Source organism: Cupressus sempervirens, chromosome 6 (assembly GCF_028749045.1).
Source record: "Cupressus sempervirens isolate cs-2001-9-10 chromosome 6, ASM2874904v1, whole genome shotgun sequence".
Lineage (NCBI taxonomy): Eukaryota > Viridiplantae > Streptophyta > Pinopsida > Cupressales > Cupressaceae > Cupressus > Cupressus sempervirens.
The window spans coordinates 407389149-407414226 of record NC_143123.1 but is presented as its reverse complement, the minus strand read 5'-3'; the positions used below and the strand labels follow the sequence as shown (position 1 = coordinate 407414226).

General features: G+C 37.0%; 1 protein-coding gene across 5 annotated transcripts in view; it reads left to right on the top strand.

Annotated features, from left to right (window-relative positions):
• Positions 1–15457, top strand: part of LOC149552792 (uncharacterized) — a 30143-nt gene extending 14686 nt beyond the window's left edge. For 2 of the 5 annotated variants that reach the window (XM_089788330.1, XM_089788332.1), the window contains exons 4-10: positions 10651–11543; positions 11672–11743; positions 12013–12193; positions 12298–12396; positions 12489–12555; positions 12740–12902; positions 13982–15457. In XM_089788330.1, the coding sequence (XP_089644456.1) occupies positions 10651–11543; positions 11672–11743; positions 12013–12193; positions 12298–12396; positions 12489–12555; positions 12740–12902; positions 13982–14828 (2322 nt within the window). In that variant the 3' untranslated portion in view covers positions 14829–15457. Of the gene's footprint in view, positions 1–10650; positions 11544–11668; positions 11744–12012; positions 12194–12297; positions 12397–12488; positions 12556–12739; positions 12903–13981 lie in introns of all 5 variants that reach the window. The other 3 variants (XM_089788331.1, XM_089788329.1, XM_089788333.1) reach the window with 2 other exon arrangements.
• Positions 15458–25078: the final 9621 nt, after the last annotated feature.

Below are 25078 nucleotides of genomic sequence, written 5' to 3'. Positions count from 1 at the left end.
TTAAATTTAAAAATAGTTTGCTGGCCACTCGCCATAGCTGTTGTATCGGAGCAGCAAACCTGCAGACGCTGTTGAAGAAGTTTCGACATTTGGTTTTTACTACTTTTTTCAGAATGGGGGGACAGGTTTCTGGGATAGATTTTGTTTTTGCCATTTTAGGGGATGAGTGGGATGGCAGAGGGGAAGGCTATATAAAAAATTAGGGAAAATTTAAATTGTATAGGAGAATTTTAAATATTCATACGGAAGCATGGATAAATCTTTATATACATGATAGAACCCTAATGTATAATGTAGTGTTAAATATTTTAAATTGAGTGTTCACATGATAGTGGAAGTTAAACAAATTTTAAAGCTCAAACATTACTACTCTAGAACATAGCAGTGTCCTTTCAGAGTTTCTGGAACATCCCTGTTTCCAGGTCACTTAAAAACTAGGGACAAATTTTGAATTAGATGGTAACATTATGATTAATGTGAATACAAATTGCTGAATTTACATCAATTCACTGGTCATTTGTTCCATTTGATATTCATATTTACATATATCTTGTGTATGATTTGTATATAAATTTTATGCATTAACACGGGTACATATATACATACATATGTGTATACAGTATACACCCATATATACTCAAAACATGTGGAGGATATGAACATTGGCATCCTTCTCAAATATACTGTAACACTTTAACAATGAGTTTTCTGCCAATCCATACTTCTTCAGAGACGATGTCTATTAGTTTTGAAGTGTCTTTTTTTCATGGCAATACTTGAATTCCAACATTCTTCCACGAAGCATACATCAAACCATTTCCACATGATTCTCTTCTCTATTTAGCTACTGAGTATTTTTTTGAGATGCTAATAGATTTAATTTTAATCGTATCCTTTTTAATACCATAAATCATTATAAGCAGAGCCTAGAAAATTATAACTGCTATCTGAACTCTGATTGACAGTTAGTGAAAAACTCTTTCTCACTACGATTCTCTATTAGGGGTTTGAATTCAGAAAGTTTAGATTTTCCCAATAATTTATGAATCATACTTGCATTTGAGAAAACGGATTGTGTTTGTTCTAGTCAAGTCACGAGTAATCTGAAAACAGACCTTGCACCTGGTAACGATGGTTTCTGAGTGCCAAATGTTCTTAATTAGGGTTTTCTGGGATAATGAAAGTTTGCCTTCACTTTTGCAAGTTGTTGGCAGTTGTTCGTACGTGCATTGTTTTTAAATTTAAAAATAGTTTGCTGGCCGCTCGCCATAGCTGTTGTATTGGACCTGGTGAAGAAGAGTTTGCTGGCCACTCGCCATAGCTGCTGGTGAAGAAGTTGCCATATTTGGTTTTTGCTACTTTTTTGGTCTCTTGAATCGTATTTTTATCTGTTTTATGATTTTAAAATCTATCACATTAAATTTTAAATTTTGACGATTATTTTTAATTTATTGTGAAAATGGGGTAAATTAGAGTTTAATATTTCAATAATAATTTTTTTGATGTTTTAGTTATTAATATATATTTAATATTTAACATTGACATATTTACAAAATTGTAATTTTTTTATGGTGGATGGAGGATAGAAGGATGAAGTGTGGGAACATAGGATGAAGTGTGGGAACATACTTGGGATGATGGTGAGTGTAAATATATAGAGTATTTAGAAAAAAAATGTTAGAAAAGAGGGTGAAGAAGTTTCGACATTTGGTTTTTACTATTTTTTTTGACCTCTTAAATCGTAGTTTTATTGGAATTACGATTTTAAAATTTAATACATTAATTGTTTAAGTTTTTGACGATTATTTTTAATTTATTGTGAAAATTGGGTAAATTATAATTCAATATTTCAATAATAATAATAAATTTAATATTTAACATTGACATATTTACAAAATTGTAAATTTTTAATGGTGGATGGAGGACAAAAGATGAGGTTTGGGAACATACTTGAGGCGAGGGTGAGTGTAAATATATAGAGTATTTAGAAAAAAAAGTTAGAAAAGAGGGTGAAGGCTTAAATTAAATTTTAATTTTGGACAAATATTTTTTATTTAATGTCAATATTAGTCAAATATATATTTAATATTTAGTATTTAAAACTAAATATATTTACAAAATTGCAATACGTAAAACATAGTAGAATTTTTATGATCGTAGATGGAGGACCAAAAGACTAAGTTTGGGAAAGGAAGTGGGGTAGCAGATAGTGTAAACATATAGAGTACTTGGAAAAATTAGTTAGAAAATGGGGTAAACGTTTAAATTAAATTTTAATTTTTGATAGTTAAATTTTATTTAATGACAATATTAGGTAAATTAAAATTTAATATCTTAATAATTAATTTTAACCATTAATTACTAATATATATTTTTAATATTTAATATTGAAAATTAACATATTTGCAAAATTGTAATACTTAAAGCATAGTTTGATGGAATTTTTTGATGGTGGATGGAAGACCAAAGGACTAAGTTTCCAAGGGATGTCTATGGAGGGTTAGTGTAAATGTATAGAGTACTAAAAATTAGTTAGAAAAGTACTAAAGGGTTTAAATTAAATTCTAATTTTGATGATTATTTAATATTTAATATCAATATTTTTTTGATGAATAGTCCTTTTCAATTAATAAAATTTACTAAGATTACAATTCACAAAAAAGGGCCGGGGGATACAGGATCACCTCGCGAATGAGTTCAATCGGTCGAAGCCGGAGTAAACAACATGGCCGCAGCCAGCAACTATAAACTATTCATAAAAAAAAAACATTTAAAACAACCTCATGCTGCCAAGGCAGTACCAGCAGAGGGAGGAGGATCATCTTTATCAAGAAATCCCCACGCATCAGTGGAATTGTGAGGCGGACTAGGAACAGTCCAGTCGTCAGCAGCATTTGCAGGATCTGGGGTAGTTGCAGTCTCCGCATCCTTCTTGTTTGGTCGCGGAGAAGAAATTGCCAAGGCCAGCCGGGGAAACTTGCTAGAGTGCGCCCGTCCAGGGGGAGGAGCCGGAGACCAGCCAGAAGCCCGCCCAGGGGGGGGAGCCGGGGACCAGTCGGAACCACCACGTGGTGGGGAAGCGGAGCGGCGCCTCCAACCGCCATGACCATCGCTGGGAGAGCGGTGGCGGGGACCCTGGGAGCGCGGCATGTGTGAATGGCGACCGTGAGATGAGGAGGCATCAGCCGAGGCATCCGGAGGCACTCTGGCAATGGTACAAGGAGCATTGCCCCAGTGGTTTAACAATTCTTGTAAGTGGGCAACCTCTAGGGCAACTTTATTAGCTTGCACCTGTATCTGCATAATGACATTGTTACAAATGCATGCCTCAGTGTACATTGCAATGTTAACATCCAAAAAATTGTGAGTGAATAAGACTGCATTCCTATCTTTCCATAGAGAAAACAAAATTTCCATCCTGAAAGTATGCCAAATTTGGGAAAACTTCTGAGGAAATCTGGGGGAATCACCCAGCAGGATCATGTGCCATGAAAAAGGTTCGGGCCTGAAAGGCTTGAAAAAATCATGGATCCAGTGCCAATAATTCTGAGCACGTTTGCAAAACCAAAAAATATGCAAAAAAAACTCAGGTTGGCCACAGAAGGGGCATTTGGGATCAGGGACCCCAATGTGCTTGAGCCAAGGCCCCAGGGGAAGACCTTGGAAAGCAAGGCACCAAACAAAGTGAGCAATCTTAGGTTCTGTAATGGCACTCCAAATGGTGTCGAACCGTTTTCTCCATTGAGAAAGCAAAGAATGCAAATGCCTCCGTTGATTAAGCGTGTCCATCATCGGAAGGTGGGGCGAAAGCCATTTGTATCCCATATTGGGCTTATAATTGGTAAATGGAGTGGCAGGAAACCACTTCCAATCATACCACCAAGGTCGAACAGACTGAATCCCCATTTTATGAAGTAAGTGCACAGGGATGGAAGACGACAGAAGCTCATAAGTCTGGCGATCGGCACGTACAAGGCGGTATTGAACTTGCATATCCTCCCAAGACTTGAAATTCATGGTGACTCTTGAAAAAATGTCCTTAGTAGTGCGAATGCCACGTTTATAGAAACGCAGAGCACTGGCACCTTGAGTCTTGGCAAGAAGAATACCCTGGAAGGCAAACAGGGGAGACCACCAAATGTTCTGCTGATTTAAGGACAGCCCATTGGGAAACTCATTACCAACCCAACGAAGCCAAGGTTTAACAGCTTCCCAAGCTTTCCAGATGCTCTTTATAACGAAAGAGCCCTGTATGACCACTGGTTCACGCATAGTGAGAAGGGTTTGAAAACCAATTCCCTTCCACGCCGGTCTGTTAACAGGGAAGCCTGAAGAGATGCAATGCCTGACAAGAATTTTCTAGGCTTCATCTCCAGAAATAGCTTTGATAATCCATTTAGCACAGAGGGCAAAGCCCTGCTTTCAAGTGGAAAGCAGGCCGAGACCCCTAGATTCCCTTGGGAGACAACAAAAATCCCAAGCAACTCTGTGAAAACCATGATGGTCAGAACCAGAGGCCCAAAGAAAATCTCTGAGCAAACGTTCTAATTTGAGATAGAAAGCTTTGGAGGGAGCCCAACAAGAAGAATAAAACACATGGGTGGCAGCCAAAATCTTAGAACAAATCTGGAATTTACCAGCAAGAGAAAGCGGCTTAGTGATCCAATAATCAAGCTTTTTGGTAATCTTTGTAAGCACAGCATTCCAAAGTTCCACAGGGGAAGCCTGGAAAGCAAAGGGAATGCCAAGAAAGCGGAAAATTTCTCCATGAGTAACCCATTTCCATTGGAATTGGCTAAGCCAAGGTGGAGCTGGCAAAAAAGACTGTCGGTAACAGAGCGTTTTATGCCATTGAATGGCAGAGCCAGAGGCTTGACAAAAAGTGTCAAGACAATTTAAAGCATTTTTGATGTTTTCTTCATCTTCAAGAAGAGTAAGAAAAGAATCATCAGCAAAATGACCATTGACTAATTGGGAGGAAGAATCAGGCAAGGAAATGCCACGGACCAGCCCTGAAGACACAGAGTGAGCAAGTAAATAACCAAAATCTTCAGTAGCAAGGACATAAAGCGCTGGAGCTAACGGACAACCTTGTCTGATGGAACGAAAAAGTCCAAAAGCTTCAGATTGCGAATTATTGATGGTGATGCAAGCATTAGCATCACCAAAGAGCATCTCCACGAATTGAAGGAAATTGGGACCAAAACCCAGAGCCTGAAGCATAGCCAAAATGAAAGGCCATTCAATGCAATCATAGGCTTTAGCAAAATCTATCTTTAAAAAGATAGCCTGCTGCTTGGACTTACGGGCCCATTCCATACCTTCCCAGACAACAATGATGTTGTCAAGAATATACTTGGATTTGATGAAGCCAGTTTATTTAGGCCGCACAATTAGAGGAAGCATATGGCGGATTTTGAGAGAGAGCGCCTTAGCAATGATCTTATAAGACACATTCAAGAGGGTGATGGGCCTCCAGTTGTAGATGTCCTCAGGATCACCAGCTTTAGGTATGAATTTAATATTGCCTTTATTTATGATCGCTCCTAAGCTTTTAGAATGGTATGCTTCAAGATAGACTTTGTGCAGATCAGGACCAATTTGCTCCCAAAGATGTTTGTAAAATTCACAGGGAAATCCATCACACCTAGGGGATTTGTCATCCGCCATGGAGTAAGCTGCCTCTTTAAGGTTTCGGAGGGAAAGAAGTTGCTCACAGAAAGCGCGTTGCTCAACCGCGAGGCGGTTTGGAGTAACAGTAATACACTTTTTGAGAGCCTCCTCCTGAGCAACCAAATGGCCCTGCAAAGCAAAAATGTTCTCATAGTGAAGAACAAAAGCTTGCAGGATGTCTGGCAGATTGGAAAGAACATCAGTTCCCTATTTTATCTTTTTAATCCCAATATTGTTATGACGGGCTTGAAGAGCTTGGAAGAACTCCTTCGAGGCTTTGTCGCCAACCTCCAACCAGTGGAGACGGGCTTTGATTTGAGCTCCTCGGGCAGCATAGTTATCAGCAATTTTCTTTTCATGGTGAAGCTTGGCAAGCTGAAGTTGAATATCCACATCAAAGGGGTTGAAGGTGAGCGCTTCAGAGGCTTTTTTGAGGGCAAGGGTGTTGGCTTCATAAGATCGTTTTCTGAAAATTGCCAGCTGACGCTCGTAGATGCGCAAAAAACGAGCCGTTCTGGTAATGGCATCATTCCACCATTGAATCCAACCTCGATGGGAATGTGGACGTGGTTCCAAATTCTAGACATGTTGTATGTGGGAGATGGTGGAGGCATGCAATAACACAGACGTGTTGAGGAAGAATTGAGACTTAACCACTTTGGGGACAACTGTTTGCCAAGAAATGCCAAAATAAATGGGATAGTGGTCTGACAACGTCACATCTGTCAGGGGAATGACAGGTAGATCACGATCTTCAGAAAAATAAAAAAAAATTGCGCTGTGATCATAGCACGATCAAGACGTTTCAATATGCGGTCAGGACCGGCTCGAAAATTGGACCAAGTGTGCCAAGCCCCATTATCATGACGGCGGCTAGTATTGGGATCAAAGAGGCCCAATTTATGACGCATGTAAAACCAGGCTTCTCTTTCCCCAGCTGTCCAACGGAAAGGCAAAATGCCATCTTTGTCAGAGGCCACTTCAACCATATTGAAGTCCCCACACAGGACCCAAGTAGCTGGCGGCAGGTTTGTCAGCAAGCCAAACCCACATTTGCGCCCTTTCCACAACATCATTGGAGGCATAAACATTAATGACTCCAAAAGAATGATTGTTAATGGAAAGCAAAAGCCAAATAATACGGTGTGTGGGGTCAGAATCGTGCGAAATAATAGCAGAATGAAGGCGAGGTGACAGGAGAGTAACTACACCTCGGCCAGCTTCATGTTGAGAAGAAAACATGACGCTATCTTGCCAAATGACGCAACATGCAGCAGAAAGCATGAAACCAGAAATCTTAACTTCTTGCAGGCAAAGAAAATCTAAATTCCCAAGTCTATGACGGGTATCCCGGACATAGAATTTTCTGGGGAGGTCTGTAAGACCTCGAACATTCCAAGAGAGGAAGTTCATGAAAACTCTTCCATATCATCCTCGTCCTCGAGAGAGGAGTAACTATTCTGCAAAAAGGTAGAAATCGAGTGAAAGTCAGACGGGAAATCCTCTGGACTTACAGCCTGTTGTTTGACCCTTGATATCTTCGCATGTTCAGGAGGACTGCGAGAACGCCTTGTTGCTGGTGGTACTATGGAAGAGACTGCAAGAGGAGAACGAGCCCTAGCCAAGGACGAGGTCTTGGCGGCTGCCTTAATCCCCTGCGAGCCAGCAGGGTTTGAAACCTGCGAAACCGAAATCAGTGCAACAGAAGCCGCTGGCGTCTCCACGCTAGCAGACGCTGACACTTCGATGGAAGCAGGAGGAATCGCAATAACGGTCGCATAGGATGGCTTGGGGGCCAAAGGATTCAAGGCAGGCTTGCTTTTGCGCCCAACAGTAACCTATTCTTCTTTTTTTCCTTCGACTTGCTTGACAGGCGTCGCTTTAGGTTGGGGTTTGACCCTAGGCGTGGCCAAAGGGCAATCCCTGATCTTGTGTTTCGCAGACTGGCACCTATAACAGGTGTTAGGTAGGTTCAAGTAAAGCACCTTCTGTGCGAAGGTTTGAGCGCCAATCTGGATTTCCACCGAATCCTTGAGATCTTTAGAAAGATCAACTTCAATGCAAACACGCCGCTGAGGGCGAGCATTAAAATATTTCTCTGGGTCCTTGGTAACAACTTTGCCAAGGGCTTGGGTAATAGACTCAATAAAAGGCCAGCAAGGCAAGGGTAGACCTGGGAATTCGACCCAAACACGAACCCTAAGCTTTTTTTCGTTCGAGACAGAGAAGTCTCGGGACCATTTCTGAAAAACAAGCAGAGAGGAACGCACAGACCAAGGGCCGTTGGTAAAAACTGCGTCAGCTTGCAACAGGTTAGCGAAGCGAAATAAAAAAAACCTTTGGTAAGGTTTTGCACAGCGTCAAGGCGGACGCCATGAGGAGTCCAGCTTTTGTTGACCCATTCTTTGAGCATAGCTTCAAGGGGAGTCCTACCAACAAAATACCCTATCAAGGTATGTTGTTCTAACCAGTCACATGCAGCATCAAATTCTTGCACAGGAAGGACAATATTAGGATTACCTCGTGGAAAACTTTCAGGACAAACTTGCGCGGGCGTTTGTTCGGTGGCGGCGCCATGGCAGTCCGAAGCAGCAGCGTGAACACCAGAAACAACTGGTTCACTGCTGGCCGGAGCCATTATATCCTAACTTAAAGCTCCCGCAGTAAATGCAGTATGACAAGTGCCGACAAAAGGGGAGTGCAAGCGAAATGCCCTATGCAAAAAAAACTAAAAGTTCGCATGAAGCAAGAAAACCCTAGCAGAGCGAAAAATCCTTCATCCACCAAAAGCTAATTTTTTTTAACAGAACGCACCAAAATAAATAATATTTGGTAAATTAAAATTTATTATTTCAATAATTAATTTAAAGTTTTAATTATTAATATATATTTAATATTTAGTATTGAAAATTCAACATATTTACAAAATTGTAATACTTAAAAATTAAGTTATGAGGTTTGCCCTTGGGCCCGGTTTGCTGGGTAGTGGGGTAGTGTTTGATTTTTTTCCTACTGGTTCAAATTGCTTGGAACCAAGTTCAAACCCAACTGGTGAACCAAAAAATTTAAGAACTTTTTGGCGTCCACAATCCTAAAAGGTTGTTATGAAATGCTTTAATACCATTGTGGCTGCTGCTGATTCCAGTGGCCTTAGCTCTATTGCTGAGTCAACTAATGCCTCAGAAGACAAAGATGAATATGAAGAAAGAGATGAAGATAGAAGAACTTAGAATTATAATAGATTTCTCCTTAGCTCTGTTGTTGAGTCAACTAATGCCTGAGAAGACAAAGATGAATATGAAGAAAAAGATGAAGATTGAAGAACTTAGAAGAATATTAATAGATTTCTATTCCATTACTTGAACAATGAACGTGAAACAATGATACATGAACTTGATGCTTTGATTTATTTTTAATGTGTTGATGTTGAACTTGCTACTTGAACTATATGATGATATGATGATATGATCACTATTATTACAAGTTTACGGTGTTTTTGTTGTTTTAATGTGTATATTCTATTATGTTACATTCTAAATTTTAACTCATGCTTCATATGTATATAATTTTTACATGTTATTTTACTAAGGAACTCAAAAGAACCTAAACCCCTTTCCAAAATTTTGACAACATTGAATTTAGAAACTCATAACTTAACTTAAAATGTTAGTACATAGTTCTGTAGAGTTTTTGATGGTGGATGGAGGATCAGAGGATTAAGTTTGGGAAAGGAAGTGTGGTGGCTGAAAAATTAATTAGAAAAGAGAGTGAAGATTTAAGTTTAATAAAATATAATTTTTTAATAATTAGCCTTAAACATATAGAAATATATATTAGTTCAATTTAATTACTTTTTTCTATTTTTAATCAAACTTTATTCAAATTATATTCTCCCCGAATTCAAAAATCTCGTGACTGTTGAAATATGTTTTCTGAACTACAAACCATATTCAGTCTGGATGTAGTCCAAGATTATGAAGGTTGATATGCTTCTCTGGTTTATATCACAATTGATAATTATTATCAACCTTTGTAACAGAAATATGACAATTTCTGTCTTGAGAAATATTAATGGAAATGAAACTTGGTAAGGCAACAAGAAATCATCATCATTGTTTTTTGATTTTAACTCCATTTAGATAAATGCATTTGACGTGCATATTACTGATGGTTGAAATATTGAGCACAAACATGAAATACAAAAGATAGCATCCTTTTAACAGAAAGAACTTTGTTGCCACTAAACTGCTTAGTTTTTTTTTTTTTTTGTGGATTCAAACAACCTGTGATTGTGACATATCTACTTCTGTTACATAACAATCCATGATTCATCCGTCTTTTAAGAAATCATTGATAGTCAAGGAAATAGAAAGAGCATAGTATAACTTGTAATGTTAGCACATGCATCAGAATAAGATTAAAGATTTATTCTACTACTTCCCAGAACTCTTTACCTATGTTCCACCAAGTTTCAGACAGGGATGTTGGGATGAGGGGATGCATTTTGTGGATGGATTTTAGGCCATTGTTGTGGATGGTATGCATAGGACAGCTTCACAAAAAGTACAGAAGATTTTAAATCGATAGTGAACTTTAAAATATTTATTTGATAACATTGATAACAAGCATAAGAGTCAAGGCAGTTATCATATAATTTCTTTGACGTATACACCATAGAATCTTTAATACACAACAACAGAGTTAACATGAGGATCTAACAAATCAATATTTTAATTACTCATAATTAATATTCAATGTACACATGATATTGACATAACCTTTATTTGTCCTTGAGGATTCGTCTTTGTGTAGTTCTGATTGCTTCAATTTTAGAGACACTTGTTCTACTAATGTATCCAGTATCAATTAAGATAAGTTGATGCTTCTTAAATGGATTCATTTAGCCACGTAATGCCTTGCGTGTTACATACAAAATTCCAAGGCCCAAAACTGATTACTCATTTAATATGTGCACAGAATGACAATCAACCACAACGAGGCATGCGCAGGCGCTGCTTAGATTTTGAGGCATCAGAAGCTCGTAGGAGAAACTTGACCAATGGTTCGTGGAATGCAACAAACTTATTGCCTAATGCAACAAACTTATTGCCTAAAACTGGAGCATTGGTGACTGCAGATGATGGTTCCGAAAAGAACACTTCACCATCAATGTCATCATTGTCATGTGAGGGAACTGCAATTTCTGATGGCAAGCAACTTGTAATTTATAAGAGAGATGCAGGTACAGATGCTGGGAGAAACTCTCAATCTTTATCTGGACAATTTTCATCATGCTCTTATAAAACATCTGAGGTTAACTCAGACAAGTCTGACTGCTCAGTTAGAAATAATGGACATTCTTCTATTTCAGTGGGTATGCCAACTGGGATTGGTCTGCACTTAAATAGCCTTGCCTCTTCGATGTCATTAAATTGTGGAGTGGGGCTGCTAACAACTTCAAAGGGAGCTGCAGGCATGCAGGGAATGCTAACTTCATCTGGAGTGAAGGAGGCTCCTGGTGACGCTCGAACAAATTCTCTACTACCCGTAAGCTCAAGTGGGAATATTTCGCTATCAACAAATGCAAGCATGGCTCCTGGAATGCTTGTGTCAGTTGTTGAAAAGACTAGAATTGATCAACAGGAGGTGCAGTCTTCTGGAAACACACAGATTGGAGTCACAAAATCTACTACATGTTTCCGATCCCTAACAGTTGGCATAAAGCCATTGCAATGTAGGCAACCTTTTAAAACTGAAGATATGAACTCAAGTCCGCTCGACAAGAAGAGGCCCGTGTTACAGGATATTTCTCGACAACCTGGATTTGGTATAGGGGAAGAGTATAATCAGAGCAGTCCTAAGAAGAAAAGGTAATTGAGGACTTTTATCAACTTTACAGAGATTTGTCTTCATTTGTAATGCTTTGTTGTCTGGATAATTTTGAGTTCACTTTTGCATCCTTTATTTAGCTTTGACTTTTTCTTTGAATGCCCAGAAGAAAGTCTGCTACAACTGGAGATAAAGATGGCTGCAAACGTTGCAATTGTAAAAAGTCAAAATGCCTTAAATTGTGAGTCTTTGTGCACTACAGTGGGTTTATTATTTGGTTCCTATCTCTTTTCTCTTTGTCTTGGAACTTGAACCTTGCTATGACGGTCTATGGGTTAGCACTCGAGAAAAGCAAATGGCAATCCAGAACATTGTACATACCTCTGGAATGCAGCAGACCAGATAAATTGATAAATAGATTATTTTTTATTTTTGCATTTCAGTTAATGTATTAACACAGCTAGATTTATAGTTTTAATTTAAACAAAATTTTAACTTGTACTCTTGCAGGTATTGTGAGTGTTTTGCAGCAGGAGTATACTGTGTTGAGTCCTGCACATGTCAAGAGTGTTTTAATAAACCTGAGTATACAGATATGGTTGTTGGCACACGCCAGCAGATAGAATCGCGCAATCCACTTGCTTTTGCTCCTAAAATTGTTCATGGTGTCGACTCTCCGCCAACTAATGGGGTGAGAAAATACTGAAAGGTTTTCCTTTGATCTGATGTTTTCTCTTTACAGTTTTACTCAACTATTTATGTGGAGTACTTATCTTCTTTTCTACCTTGTTTCAGCAAAGGGAGTGCACAGAGACTCCAGCATCAGCAAGGCACAAAAGAGGCTGCAATTGCAAGAAATCAATGTGTCTGAAGAAATACTGTGAATGCTATCAGGTACATATCTTCAATTGATTGCTTAATTCAAAGGTAAAGGCTGGAGAGTAGTTTACATGTATTCTGATTGCTGCTTGTATTTTTTATTTTAGGCAGGGGTTGGCTGCTCAGATGGCTGCAGATGTGAAGGTTGTAAAAATACGTTTGGCAAGAAAGAAGGTATCCGGTCATTTTTTTCAAATATCGAATGCATAATATATCTCAATCTATACATGAATGATAATACAAATATTGAATGCATTATATTATCTCAATCTATACATGTACAATTATTCAAGAATTGTGTGCATTATATTATTTCAGTTTATACATGAATGATAAATTTCATTTGCAACTTCTATAGGAGGATCAGATGACACAGAAGATAAAGAATCTCAGGATGAGGTATGGGAGAAGGCTACATCAGAAGAAAAGCTTGAGTTGGTTGATGGAAATGATATTCTGGAATCAGAGCAACAACACTCTAAGGAGCTTTCGCCTCTAACACCATCCTTCCAATATGTCGGGTATGCATCTTCAAATATGATTTGCTCTTCTAATATTCTGTAAACATTACCCCATTTTTTGACTTCTTGTTTATTATCTCCAATTAATTGTGACAGGATGGATTTGGGATACCTTTTACATTGCCAGACTAGTGAATCTTTTTCTGTTAGTTGAACTGAAGCAAGAAACTCTAGATAATGTTTAGGCATCATTGCAGTGTCAGCCAATATTTATGCACATTAATCATGTTATAACCATGCTCTACACTGATGAACATGGAGTTCTCCAAAGGAAAAAAGTAATCAATTTAACGAAAATTAATGAGGGATGAATAAAAATTGGCATTGATGATTACATAATCCTTCTACAGTGACGAGTGTACAAATGCGCAGTGGTGCTTTGAGTAGAACAAAATATTTCGGTTTACAACTTGATTCAGAGTTAGTGTTATACTCTTAACGTGATCCTTGAACCGCTTTTTAAAAGGAAGAAATCCAAGAAGCTTTACACTAATCAATTTATATACTTGGTAACAAAATAATCTTCAAGGATTTGGTTTTGAGAGGGAAATTATTTAGATGCCTGCTAGAACTCATCAACTGTCACTTTGGCAAAGGAGGAAAGATTCAGAAAATCAAAATAGAATGCAAATGCAGTATTTTAACCAAATACCTACCTGTAAAATGCTGGACTTCAAATGCTAATAATAATACAATAATACAATATTACAATTCAATTGTTAGTAAAAAAAGTTGACCTGTAAAATAATGGACATGAAGGGGAGCCCTCAGAAATCATGGATGTAATAGCAGTTTTATGATGTTTTGTTTGACTACTGGAAGCTTCTTTCAAATGTGCAGAGACTAACTGATTAAGCTTGGTGTTACTGTGATGTAGTAGTAGCCAGTTACCAATTTTTTCAGCTTTTAGCTATTAGTCACTTTTTAAGGTATTTGCCATCTGTAAAGCAGGCTAAATTAGAATATACAATAAGAAATGTTCTACTAATACACCAGACCCAAACGTCTTGTGTGTAATTGTTTTATTTTTGTCACAAGTTTTTAAGAAATCATCATCCAAACATTTCTTATGTGTTCAGTCAGGGAAGATCTACAATCAAATTGAAACCTTTTGGAAAGCGGCGTTTCACTCCAGAAGATTTAGAGTCATCATCATTATCTCTGTCTTCTGCAAAGCCACCAAGGTCTCCGGCAAAGATTCTAAGAGCTACAAAAGGAAATGACCCTGCTATGTTTAATCATCAGACGGGATCAAAAACCTTAGCTTCACCAATCTTTACTCCAAAGATGGAAAAAGCAGGGCAGTTCTCATCTAAATGGGATGGTCTTGCTGATATTTGCACACTCACGCCAGCACTTCAGCCACCTTTGAGACCCACAACATCCTCTGTGACCACTCTAGATGGGACTCAAGTCTTGCCTTTTAGTGGGCAGCATAATGAAATTTCAAGTTTGAACAGTCGTCCATTTGCTAGCAGACGTTCTTGTCCTGGAGGTTCATCTGCTGTTTTTGGTCACGTAGCTTCACAATCTACTGTTTGTACCTCAGATAGTATGCATTGGCAGACTCCTGGAAGTGCACAGGCAACCCCAGTTACACCCACACTTTATAATTCAGTTTGCAATGTTGGGAAAAAACTAGCAGATGGATCCGATATTGACATGCACTCGCAAGATGTATCTGGTTCTGCTGAAGATGACACTCCAGATATCCTGAAAAATGATTGTTCACCCATGAGGGGTTTGAAGGCAAGCTCACCTAATCAAAAGAGGGTGTCTCCTCCACACAATTATTGTCAGAAAGAGATCTCCAAGAGGGGATCAATATCATCTCCACGCCTAAAGAGTGGCAGGAAGTTTATCCTTCAATCAGTGCCTTCATTTCCTCCTCTTCCTCCAATGGATGATGTGCAGGCTAAGGACTGATCATGGATAATTAAAGATCTGATGTTGTTCAATCTTCCAAGTTCATTAAAATTAACAGATATCTGAGAAGATAAATCCCACTCTGCCCTCAAGCGATGTGACATGGTCTTCATTCATGACATTCCAAATTCATCATTATGGTGACTGCTGAAAACTTAGCTAATCAGGGATCAACACTTATTTGGGCTCTGTTTTATCTAGCCTAAATAGCTTGTGCAATGACATAATGAGCAGTCTTTAACACGGCATGTCTCAACTGTGGACTGCTGGTGCTAATTATTCTGGAATTCACTAACATGTTCTTGCTGGTATAAAGTTGAGAGTTTGTAAGAAGGTGATGTTACCTTTAGTTTGTTTTCAAGAATTTGTTAGTGGCTGGCACTGAATTCTTTTCCTGTTCAGTGTGTTATTCATGTCGTAAGATATCATGATCTACTCATTCTGAAGTTTAATGTAGCAATTAACACTGTATCTCCTTTGTGGAATCTTCTGATTGGTCAGAAGCCTGGCCTGCAACTTGTTATATTTAATGTATTTTTCCCATTAGAGGGTGTGCAACTAATTGATATATATACCTGAGCGATACTAGGCATTCCATACTGAGGTTTCTTTTCAGGTTTGTATTATTATATATTGTTTCATACAAGAATTTGATTTTGATGTTTGCCATCATTTGGAATGCGTCAGTTCTAGCACCACTTTACTTTGTTTTTCTGGTTTTATTACCCCTGCGATACCTTTTTTTAACCAAAACCTCTATTGTCTTTAATTGCACGAATTATCACAAACATCTTGTTATTGCATTTCATAGAATCCTTTAAAAATGTTTCAGATGCTTAGCAATTCAAATTATTGGGAGAATGTTGCTAGCATTGAACTCAGTGAATAGGACATATTTTTCCCAAATTCCATAGGCAGCTACAATTGTGTTTTTGTCTTCACTTGCTTGAAATCGGTATGTCAACTATTTTGTCTTTAGAATAAGCAACAAGAGCATTGCCTGGATAAGTTGACTATGTGCAATTTTTAAGATTTCCTAGTTAGGAAAGATGAATAAGTTTTCATTTTGGTTTGAGATCGTTTAGTCCTGTTTTCTACCATTCAATGTGCTCGTATCCAGTGTTTTTGATTTTTTGCGGGGTGTGTGCATTAAATACCTTTGTTTCCGCGATCAAAGCAGTCTTCCTGTTAGTGTACAATGAGCAATTTCTTCATCTTATTGGAGTCACCAATTACTATGTAACATCTATAAATATAAGTGTTGGACAATTTATATTGAAGGAATCCATATTTAATTGAACTATCTTATTTTAAACTTTTTATTATTCGGTGATTTTTTGGAATAAATTCAGTGCTCTGCCAAATTTGCATAAACTCGCTCTAATCCATATAGTCAAGCGCCTCATTGTGTATGGAATCCAGAGTGCAGGTTTGTAAGCGCTTTGTAAGTAAACTCTCATGCTCGCTGAAAATCCTTGAATATGAAATGGGTAATTGTGCTTCTTCTATAAAAGGAAAGCCCAGCCGGGAGGTTGAATTGCCTATCTAGAATAGTTGCCCATGTACAGATGAACTAAAGAATGTAAATGAGACATGATCAACAATCTAGGGATATGTCAAATGCTATGATGGTTTAATGGTTGAATCTTACATGGAAATTAATTGGCTAGGGCTTTGAACAAGAGCACATTCAAATGAATGTGATGTCATTGTGAAACACATTTGGGGTCGCTTGCCGAGTATGCTTTCTTATCTTTTCTCCTAAATATAGCCGTGTTACGGAAATGGGTGTTATATTAGTATTCGATGAAACCCTTTTATAAATCATATTTGATTCTTTTAGAACTACGTTGTATTTAGTCTTTTAAAATAAGGCACAGAAACAGCTCAAGTTCAAATTGAACCACCATCATAATCAGTTGTACAATGATAAACTGAAGTAGAATCTTGATGCAAATATAAAATCTAATTTTTTAACCAGTATCTCATATTTCTCATAAATCTAAAATATATTGAGTTAGATAACTTGATCATTAGTAAGGAGACTTTAGATATTTTGATGAATATATAATAAATTGAAGTAGATTCTTGGTGCAAATGTAAAACCTGAGTTTTAAGCATTTGCCATTTGCTAAGATATTCCTCATAAATCTAAAATATAATGAGTTAGATAACTTGATGATCATTAGCTTGGAGATTGTAGAATATTTTGATGAATATAAGTGAGTAATTTGTCATATTTGTCTATTAAAATGTAGCAAAATAGCGATGGTACATAGAATTATTTAGCAATGGATGTTCCATTTATTCCAAATTTGTTCCAAATATAATTATTAAGGTGATAGCTGCCTATTATAAGTAAGTAGATTATATTAAGTGATGGGGACACAACCCAAGAACAGAATGGACACAACAGAAAAGAAAAATTGTACAAACTGAGAAAATAAACTAGTACAAACAGTACAGAGAAAATAAACTTCAGAACATGCCCTAAGGGCTTACAATAGCATAAGTTTGGAGAAAATTTTTCCTTTCAGTACCTCTTTTCAAATTCCACTCCGAACTGCCTTTTACAATGCCAGAAATCTCTTTAAATAGACCTCGGAGGATTAAGGACTAGGAGCACATTCTAAAAAGTGCTAGTAGGCATCCACCGACCAAATAGAAGGTTTCAGAAGCTGCGTTAGAAGTCGGTGCAAATTTAGAAGAATTCAAAAATGGTAACCGAACTTTCGGGAGGCATAACTTTTGAACCGTAGCTCCAATTGACGAACCACTTACATTTTTGGAAAGCTCTCGAAGCGCTCTATAGCCCTATGGACAAGCTTTGCTCGTCCCCCATTTTTCGGCCCTTTTCGAGGTCATTTAATGTCTCTAACCTGACTTTGAAGCATTCTTAGGAGGTCTCTAAAACTCGAAAAATTGCAATAACTTTCAAACCATGGGGCCTTTTGACCTGATTCTTTTTCTGGAATGCTCTAAATCACAATTACATTCATCTGGCCAATTCACACCTTCTAGGTCACCAAAATGATAGCCAAATTGCATGCTCCTATTTTTTCGAGATTTTCTAGCACACTGATAATTGAACTGTGAGAGTTGGAACTTTTATTTGACCCAAATGGGTATCCAAAAATGTAAAGACATGAAACAAAAACTAAGTCTAAGTACATTTTTTTGGGTGACACAGGATTACCCTTATACCTCTGGATGCTCTTGCATCATTAAGAAATTTAGTTTTTACTAAAATAGTTAAGTGTTTAAGTATGATTAAGTAAAACAGGTTTTAATGGGTGCCTGAAATCCAGTAGTAAACAAAATAAACCATTGTTGTTAAGTCCTGAGCATGAAGCAAATTAACAAGAAACAATAGGTCATAGAAGGCCACTAGAACTTGACATAAGAAAATACAAGCTCATAAGGAGTAGGCAAGCCTAGCAAACGAAAAACCAAAGGAAAAACAAAAAAGCCAAGAGAACCAATCAAGGCACTGTGTCTTTGACCAACTCTGTTGCCTTGAGCTCGAACTTTTCCATGGCCTTTGTCGCTTCGCTCATCAGCTGTATGTCATCTGGAGAGTCCTTCATATGAAGTGTTTAAGTTAAATGAATGTTGAGCAACTATTTTTTATAATTGTCATGACACTACCTTAAACTTATGGTTGATAACATAATGGTTTGAGCACTTAAAAGTCTATTGTCACTTGTTGAGTTATAATTCATATGGGATAGGTGGGACTTGTAATGAAGTAAGTAAATGACAAGAGTTTTGAGAATGATAAATATTTTTGTACCTTTCATAATCATTATGTCCGAACAAAGATTAGTGTTTGAAGTGAACAATGTTGGTATTATTCTTTACACTCCCCAAACAATGATTAATCAATTTTGTCAAGTATGTAGTATAATAAAAAAGACAAGTGTCATGCATTTGAATGTCTATAGCTAATACCACTGATTCAATATCCATAAGTGGATTAGCCTCTATGCCCAAACATTGACAAATTGAGCGTATCTAAAATACTCTTCAAACAAATCTACATCAAATGGTTGTTTTTTGTTTAATGGTTTTTGATTTACATCAAATATCTTAAGTACCTTGTCTTCTTTGGGTTTTGAGTATGTAACCTTGATCTTTTGTAAATATCTTCTAATTTGTGATATTCATTCACCAATTCACTTGCCTGTTTGGCAACGGGAATACAAGCAGAATAAGCATATGTAAATTCTTAAAATTTTGAATTCTTCGTTTGGATGCACCAAATTGAAATTGGAATACGAAGTAAAATAGGAATACGTATTCCAATTTTGGCCCAAAAATGAGATTTTACAATTCCACCCAAATAGGTGTTATTGGAATACGTATTCCTATTCCAATTTTATTTATTTTAGAAAACATAAATTTTGGTTTCCGCAAATTCCCTATCAAATATTGGCTGAACCAAACAGAGAACAGGAATACGTAGCCCCATTTTTTATTCTAGAATAAGTATTCCGGAATAGCTATTCCTATTCCCCTAGCCAAATGGGCCCTTATTAAGAGAGGTTAAACACTACGGAAATATAATCTCTAGTTATTGGTGATAATTGTTATCCTTGAACATCATATATTATTTTTGTTTTTGGATATAGTCCTTAGCAACTAATACAATTAAATTCTTATACAGATTTGACCTCATTGTACCTTATAGCTAACACGTGATTCATATATGAGATGCAATCTTATTTGATGTCTACATTCTTTTATGAGGTCTATGAGTTTCTTTATGTATTGAATGCAATTTCTTTGCTTTTCATATATGTTATGATTGAATCTATGATGTATGCACAACATATCTATAGCACTTGAATAGTCATAAACATTCCGCATGAAGTGACAAATCTTGGCAATATAGTTGTAAACATGCTTGTTTTGTAAGTTAAAGCGCAAGGCAAATGCCAAAAATGCTTTGGATTTGCCAATACTTAAGATAATGTTCTGCATCTATCACAATTTTTCTCCATACTATCCGCAAGTGTGATAAGGTTGTCATTAAATGGCACATAATCCATTCTTGTACAACCTTGTCTAGAATTTGGTTTTTGATGCAAAGGGAAGGTGGTGGTCTTCAAGTGCACAAGAAAATTTAGAAACTTGAGAGGTTTAGGCGCTGTAGCTTAACAACCAATTCAAATGTTTCAAGGATCCAACTTACCAAAGCCTTATACAACACTTTCCATTACTGCTTTGACAAAGACGATATCCAAATCACCAAGTACTACAAACAATGATTATAAAGGCACATTGCTGTTATCTCCACAGAAGTGCCATCGAAATATAAGTCTTCAAAAATGTTTGTGCAAAACAAAGATCACCAAATCAACAAAATTCATTTGTTCAGACTCGATACCATGTATTAAACCATTGACATTGATGTTCAACAAACATACAAATATTCAAGAATGGTTAACCTTTAAATCTGATTCCAACAAACATATTAAACTTTCTTTCAACACCCATTACACATGTGTAACTATTCTGTCCTTTCAACCCAACAAAACATAAACACTTAAATGGCCGACTTCATCTCACATCTGCATATGCTCGATTAGTATCATATAATACATGTTAGTTAAGCCATTCCATGAAGATTAGGCCTTCTATATTCACGAAATGGCTCTCATTTCCCTAAACCTTGCTGCAGTCACAAACTTAAGCAAAGAAAATTTAATATTTTACAGACAGGCGTGATAGTGAACTGAATGTAATATAAAAACTCAACAACTAACCAATCAAATGTTTGAGAGAGTTCTGTCAATGCATAAGGAAATCGGTATAATCAAATCGAAATGCTAAGAATGAAATAATTTACAGGAAATTGAGAGTTTTATTGCTTGATTGTTCACCAAATTACACTCATCCTCTTTTTTTTGTCCCATAATAGAAACCCTTTAAAAAGACTCCCTTATAACTAATTCCAACCAACTATCATGGTTGAGTTGGATATTTAAGTTTAAAATCATTACAAATTAAACTTCCCTCTAAATTAGCCGTTATCTTTTTTATTCAAATGTTTGAACTTGAAAAGCCATAAAATGATTTTATTAAACATTAAACTCTTTTCTATACCTAGACCTATCTTGAAGACCTAATATTATTTTAGCATCATTCTAGGTTCCAAGATTGCCCAATTGATTTGATGACCTTGTTTATACATTACTTCCTTCTGATTTGTTTTGAGGATCTTTGTGGTCTTTATATACTTCAATTGTGGCTTGAATATTTGAGTTGCTTCTGCACCATACTCCCCACCATAAAAGGAACTCTTGCCCCAAGAGTTGACCTATGATCCATTGTTCCTTGCTCCAATCTGCTGTTGCTGAGGGGTGAAATTATTCCCCAAAGTGATCTGCTCCTTCATTTGGGTTCCTGCAGTCACACACCAAGGTTTAGATGCAAAAATATTTGGGTTAGACTATCCTCTTGCTTGATAGTATTGCTGTTGCACATTAGACTGCTAGAAAGTCTTTATTTGTCTCTGCTCTGTCACCATATCACCTTCATTTGCCTGCCCTCTTAGAGGACACTTCACTGCACCAACCAAAACAAAAGGTTGTTCAACCATCCCTGCCACCCTTGGACTGTCTTGCCTCTTAGCCTGGCATTGCTTCCAACCACTATCATAATGTGGAGTACCCTGATCCTGCACTGGAATATCTCTGCCAAAACACATCAGTATAGATTCCTTATGACTCCTCACCAATGGATGCAACTTATACTTCACCTTTCCTTGTTGAACTACATATGTATTTTCATAGCCATTATGCATGACTCTCCTTGAACATTGCCAAGATCTTCCCAAAATGAGATGCCCACAAGTCATGTGCATGACATCACATAGTACCTTGTCCCTATAATTCCCAACTGAAAACTCAACCATTACTTGATCCTTAACCAACAAATTCTGATTCTCATTGACCCAAGTAGAATAATAAGGAACAACATGTGCAAAAATTTTCAAATTCAATTTCTTAACAACTTTATAAGATACCATATTATTACTTGCCCTTGAATCAATTGTAAACTTGCATACCTTGCCTTGAATGAGACAATTTGATTTGAATATGCCTGGATCTTTTGGTATTTGATTGCTTCTTCCCATCAGTAAGCACTTTCCTTCTGGAAGAAGTTCAATGGGTTCATTTTGCTCATCCTTTCTTGGCTCTTCATCAACCAAGTTTATTCTTCTCTCTCTCTCCCTTTGTCTTCCTGCCATTTAAGACATCGAAAGGACTAATGGCCTACTTCATTGCAAGTGAAGCATCTTCCTGTGAATACTCCACTTCCTCTTCCTCCACTTCTTCCAGCTCTATAACCTCCTCTTGATTCTGAAAATGTTTTATCCTTGTCCTTATCATTGCTGCTCTGAAAATTAGTAATACCTCTTCCCCCTCTTCCTCTCATGGAAGATCCACCTCTATTGCTGCTCTGCTTTTCTTGTCTCCCTATCTTCTCTTCAGCCTTCAAGGTTAACTGATAACATTCACCAACCGATCTCGGGGTAGCAAGACTAAGTTCATCCTAGATATTGAACCTCAGTCCTCCCATATACCTTGCAATCTTTTCTTCCATCTCTTCATCATGATCCACTCTAATATCAAGCTTGTGAAATTCCTCAGTGTACTTCTAAACATCCATCTCCTTTTGCCTGAAACCCTCATTTTCTTGTACAACTGTACTCTATAATCTTTTGGCAAAAAAATTGCCTTCATCTTGTCCACCATAGTATACCAAGATGTGATCTTGGGTCTGCCATTCTTCCATCTGTTTATCTGGATGCAATCCCACCACAACAAAGCATGTCCCTTCAACCTGGACTTTGCTATCTTCACTTTGTCTTTCTCTTCTATCCCTTCACACTCAAAGCAATTTTCCATTGCACTGAACCAATCTCTTAGTTCTTCATCATCCATCTTTCCTCCATACATAGGTAAGTCTGTCCTCACCCTTCTATCTTCATTCCTTATGGCTTTTGCCAACTTAGCCATCCTTACTTCCTTAGGGTCCTCTTCTTCTTTTTCGGGTTCTTCTTCCTCTTCTTCATCTCTGATTTCTTCATCCAATTTGATGCCCTTATCCTTCTTCTCTAGTGCTAACAATCTCTCCAACATAGACTTGATCAATCTATCTTTTTCAACATTCTCTTTGTCCCTTTGGTCTAATGATACCCTTAACTTTTTGTTATCTGCAACTTGTTCTTTCACTATCTTTGCCAACTCCACGTTTGCCAACCTTGTAGGGAACTCTTCTTCTCCCTCAGACATGGTTGCTTGCTCACTTGGCACAAGAATATACTCTAGGGTTACTCCTCCTAGGATAATTCAACTGTAAGGGCTTGCTAAAGGATTCAAGGACCAACTTCACAAGACCAATACGATTTCCACAAGATCTTCCCTACTCTGATACCACTTGATGCAAAGGGAAGGTGGTGGTCTTCAAGTGCACAAGAAAATTTAGAAACTTGAGAGGTTTAGGCACTGTAGCCTAACAACCAATTCAAATGTTTCAAGGATCCAACTTACCAAAGCCCTATACAACACTTTTCATTGCCGCTTTAACAAAGATGATATCCGAATCAACAAAGTACTACAAACAACGATTATAAAGGCACATTGCTGTTATCTCCACAGAATTGCCACTGAAATATAAGTCTTCAAAAACATTTGTGCAAAACAAAGATCACCAAATCAACAAAAATAATTTGTTCAGACTTGATACCATGTATTAAACCATTGACATCGATGTTCAACAAACATACAAATATTCAAGAACGGTTAACCTTTAAACCCTATTCCAACAAACATATTAAACTTTCTTTCAACACCCATTGCACATGTGTAACTATTCTGTCCTTTCAACCCAATGAAACACAAACACTTAAACGATCGACTTCATCTCACATCTGCATATGCTCAATTAGTATCATATGATACATGTTAGTTAGGCCATTCCATGAAGATTAGGCCTTCTATATTCACAGAATGGCTCTCATTTCCCTAAACCTTGCTGCAGTCACAAACTTAAGCAAATAAAATTTAATATTTTACAGATAGGCGTGACAGTGAATTAAATGTAATATAAAAAATCAATAACTAACCAATCAAATGTTTGAGAGAGTTCTGTCAATGCATAAGGAAATCAATATAATCAAACTGAAATGCTAAGAATGAAATAGTTTACAGGAAACCAAGAGTTTTATTGCTTGATTGTTCACCAGATTACACCCATCTTTTTTTTTTGTCCCCTAATAGAGACCCTTTAAAAAGACTCCCCTATAACTAATTCCAACCAACTATCACGGTTGAGTTGGATATTTAAGTTTAAAATCATTACAAACTAAACTTCTCTCTAAACTAGCCATTACCTTTTTTATTCAAATGTTTGAACTTGAAAAGCCATACAATGGTTTTATTAAACATTAAACTCTTTTCTATACCTAGACCTTTCTTGAAGACCTAATATTATTTTAGCATCATAATAGGTTCCAAGACTGCCCAATTGATTCGATGACCTTGCTTATACATTCCTTCCTTCTGATTTGTTTTGAGGATCTTTGCGGTCTTTATAATGTTTAATTGTGGCTTGAATATTTGAGATGCTCCTGCACCAGTTTTTTGAGAAGAAATCTATTAAGAAAAGGTGGATTGGATGCTTCCAAGTTCCAGGGATTGATAAAGTTAGAAAGAATTTTGATGGTGTGACCCAAGTTAATCTAGGTCTTGTAGGCATGGAGATAGATTTTAAATTGGCTGGTGAATATTTTTTAAAGACTGCTTTTTCCTTTTGTGGTTGCAAATCAAATATAAAGCAGAAGCACTAGTAGTATTGGAGGGTATTAGATTGATGTTTACTCGTAGTTTAAAGCTCCTCTAGTTTCAATTGCCTCTCGTATCATGTAGAGGCTTAAGGTGACTCCCTATTGATTAAAAATTGTCTGAAGAATAATGTTTTGCATGAATGGAAACCAAAAAACATTATTGATGAAGCTCTTCTTCTAAAATTACCTACAAAATTTCTTGAGTTCTGTCATTGCTTGAGGGAGAGTGTTATGACCCCCACATGTAATATTGAAAATATATAGAATCATATCAATAATATGTTAAATAGTCAGAAATAAATAAAATCTCAATGTAAGGTAAAACCATACAATGCTCCTTATGGCAAAATTCTACGCTTTATCTCTATGATGAGATCCCAACATCTACAATACT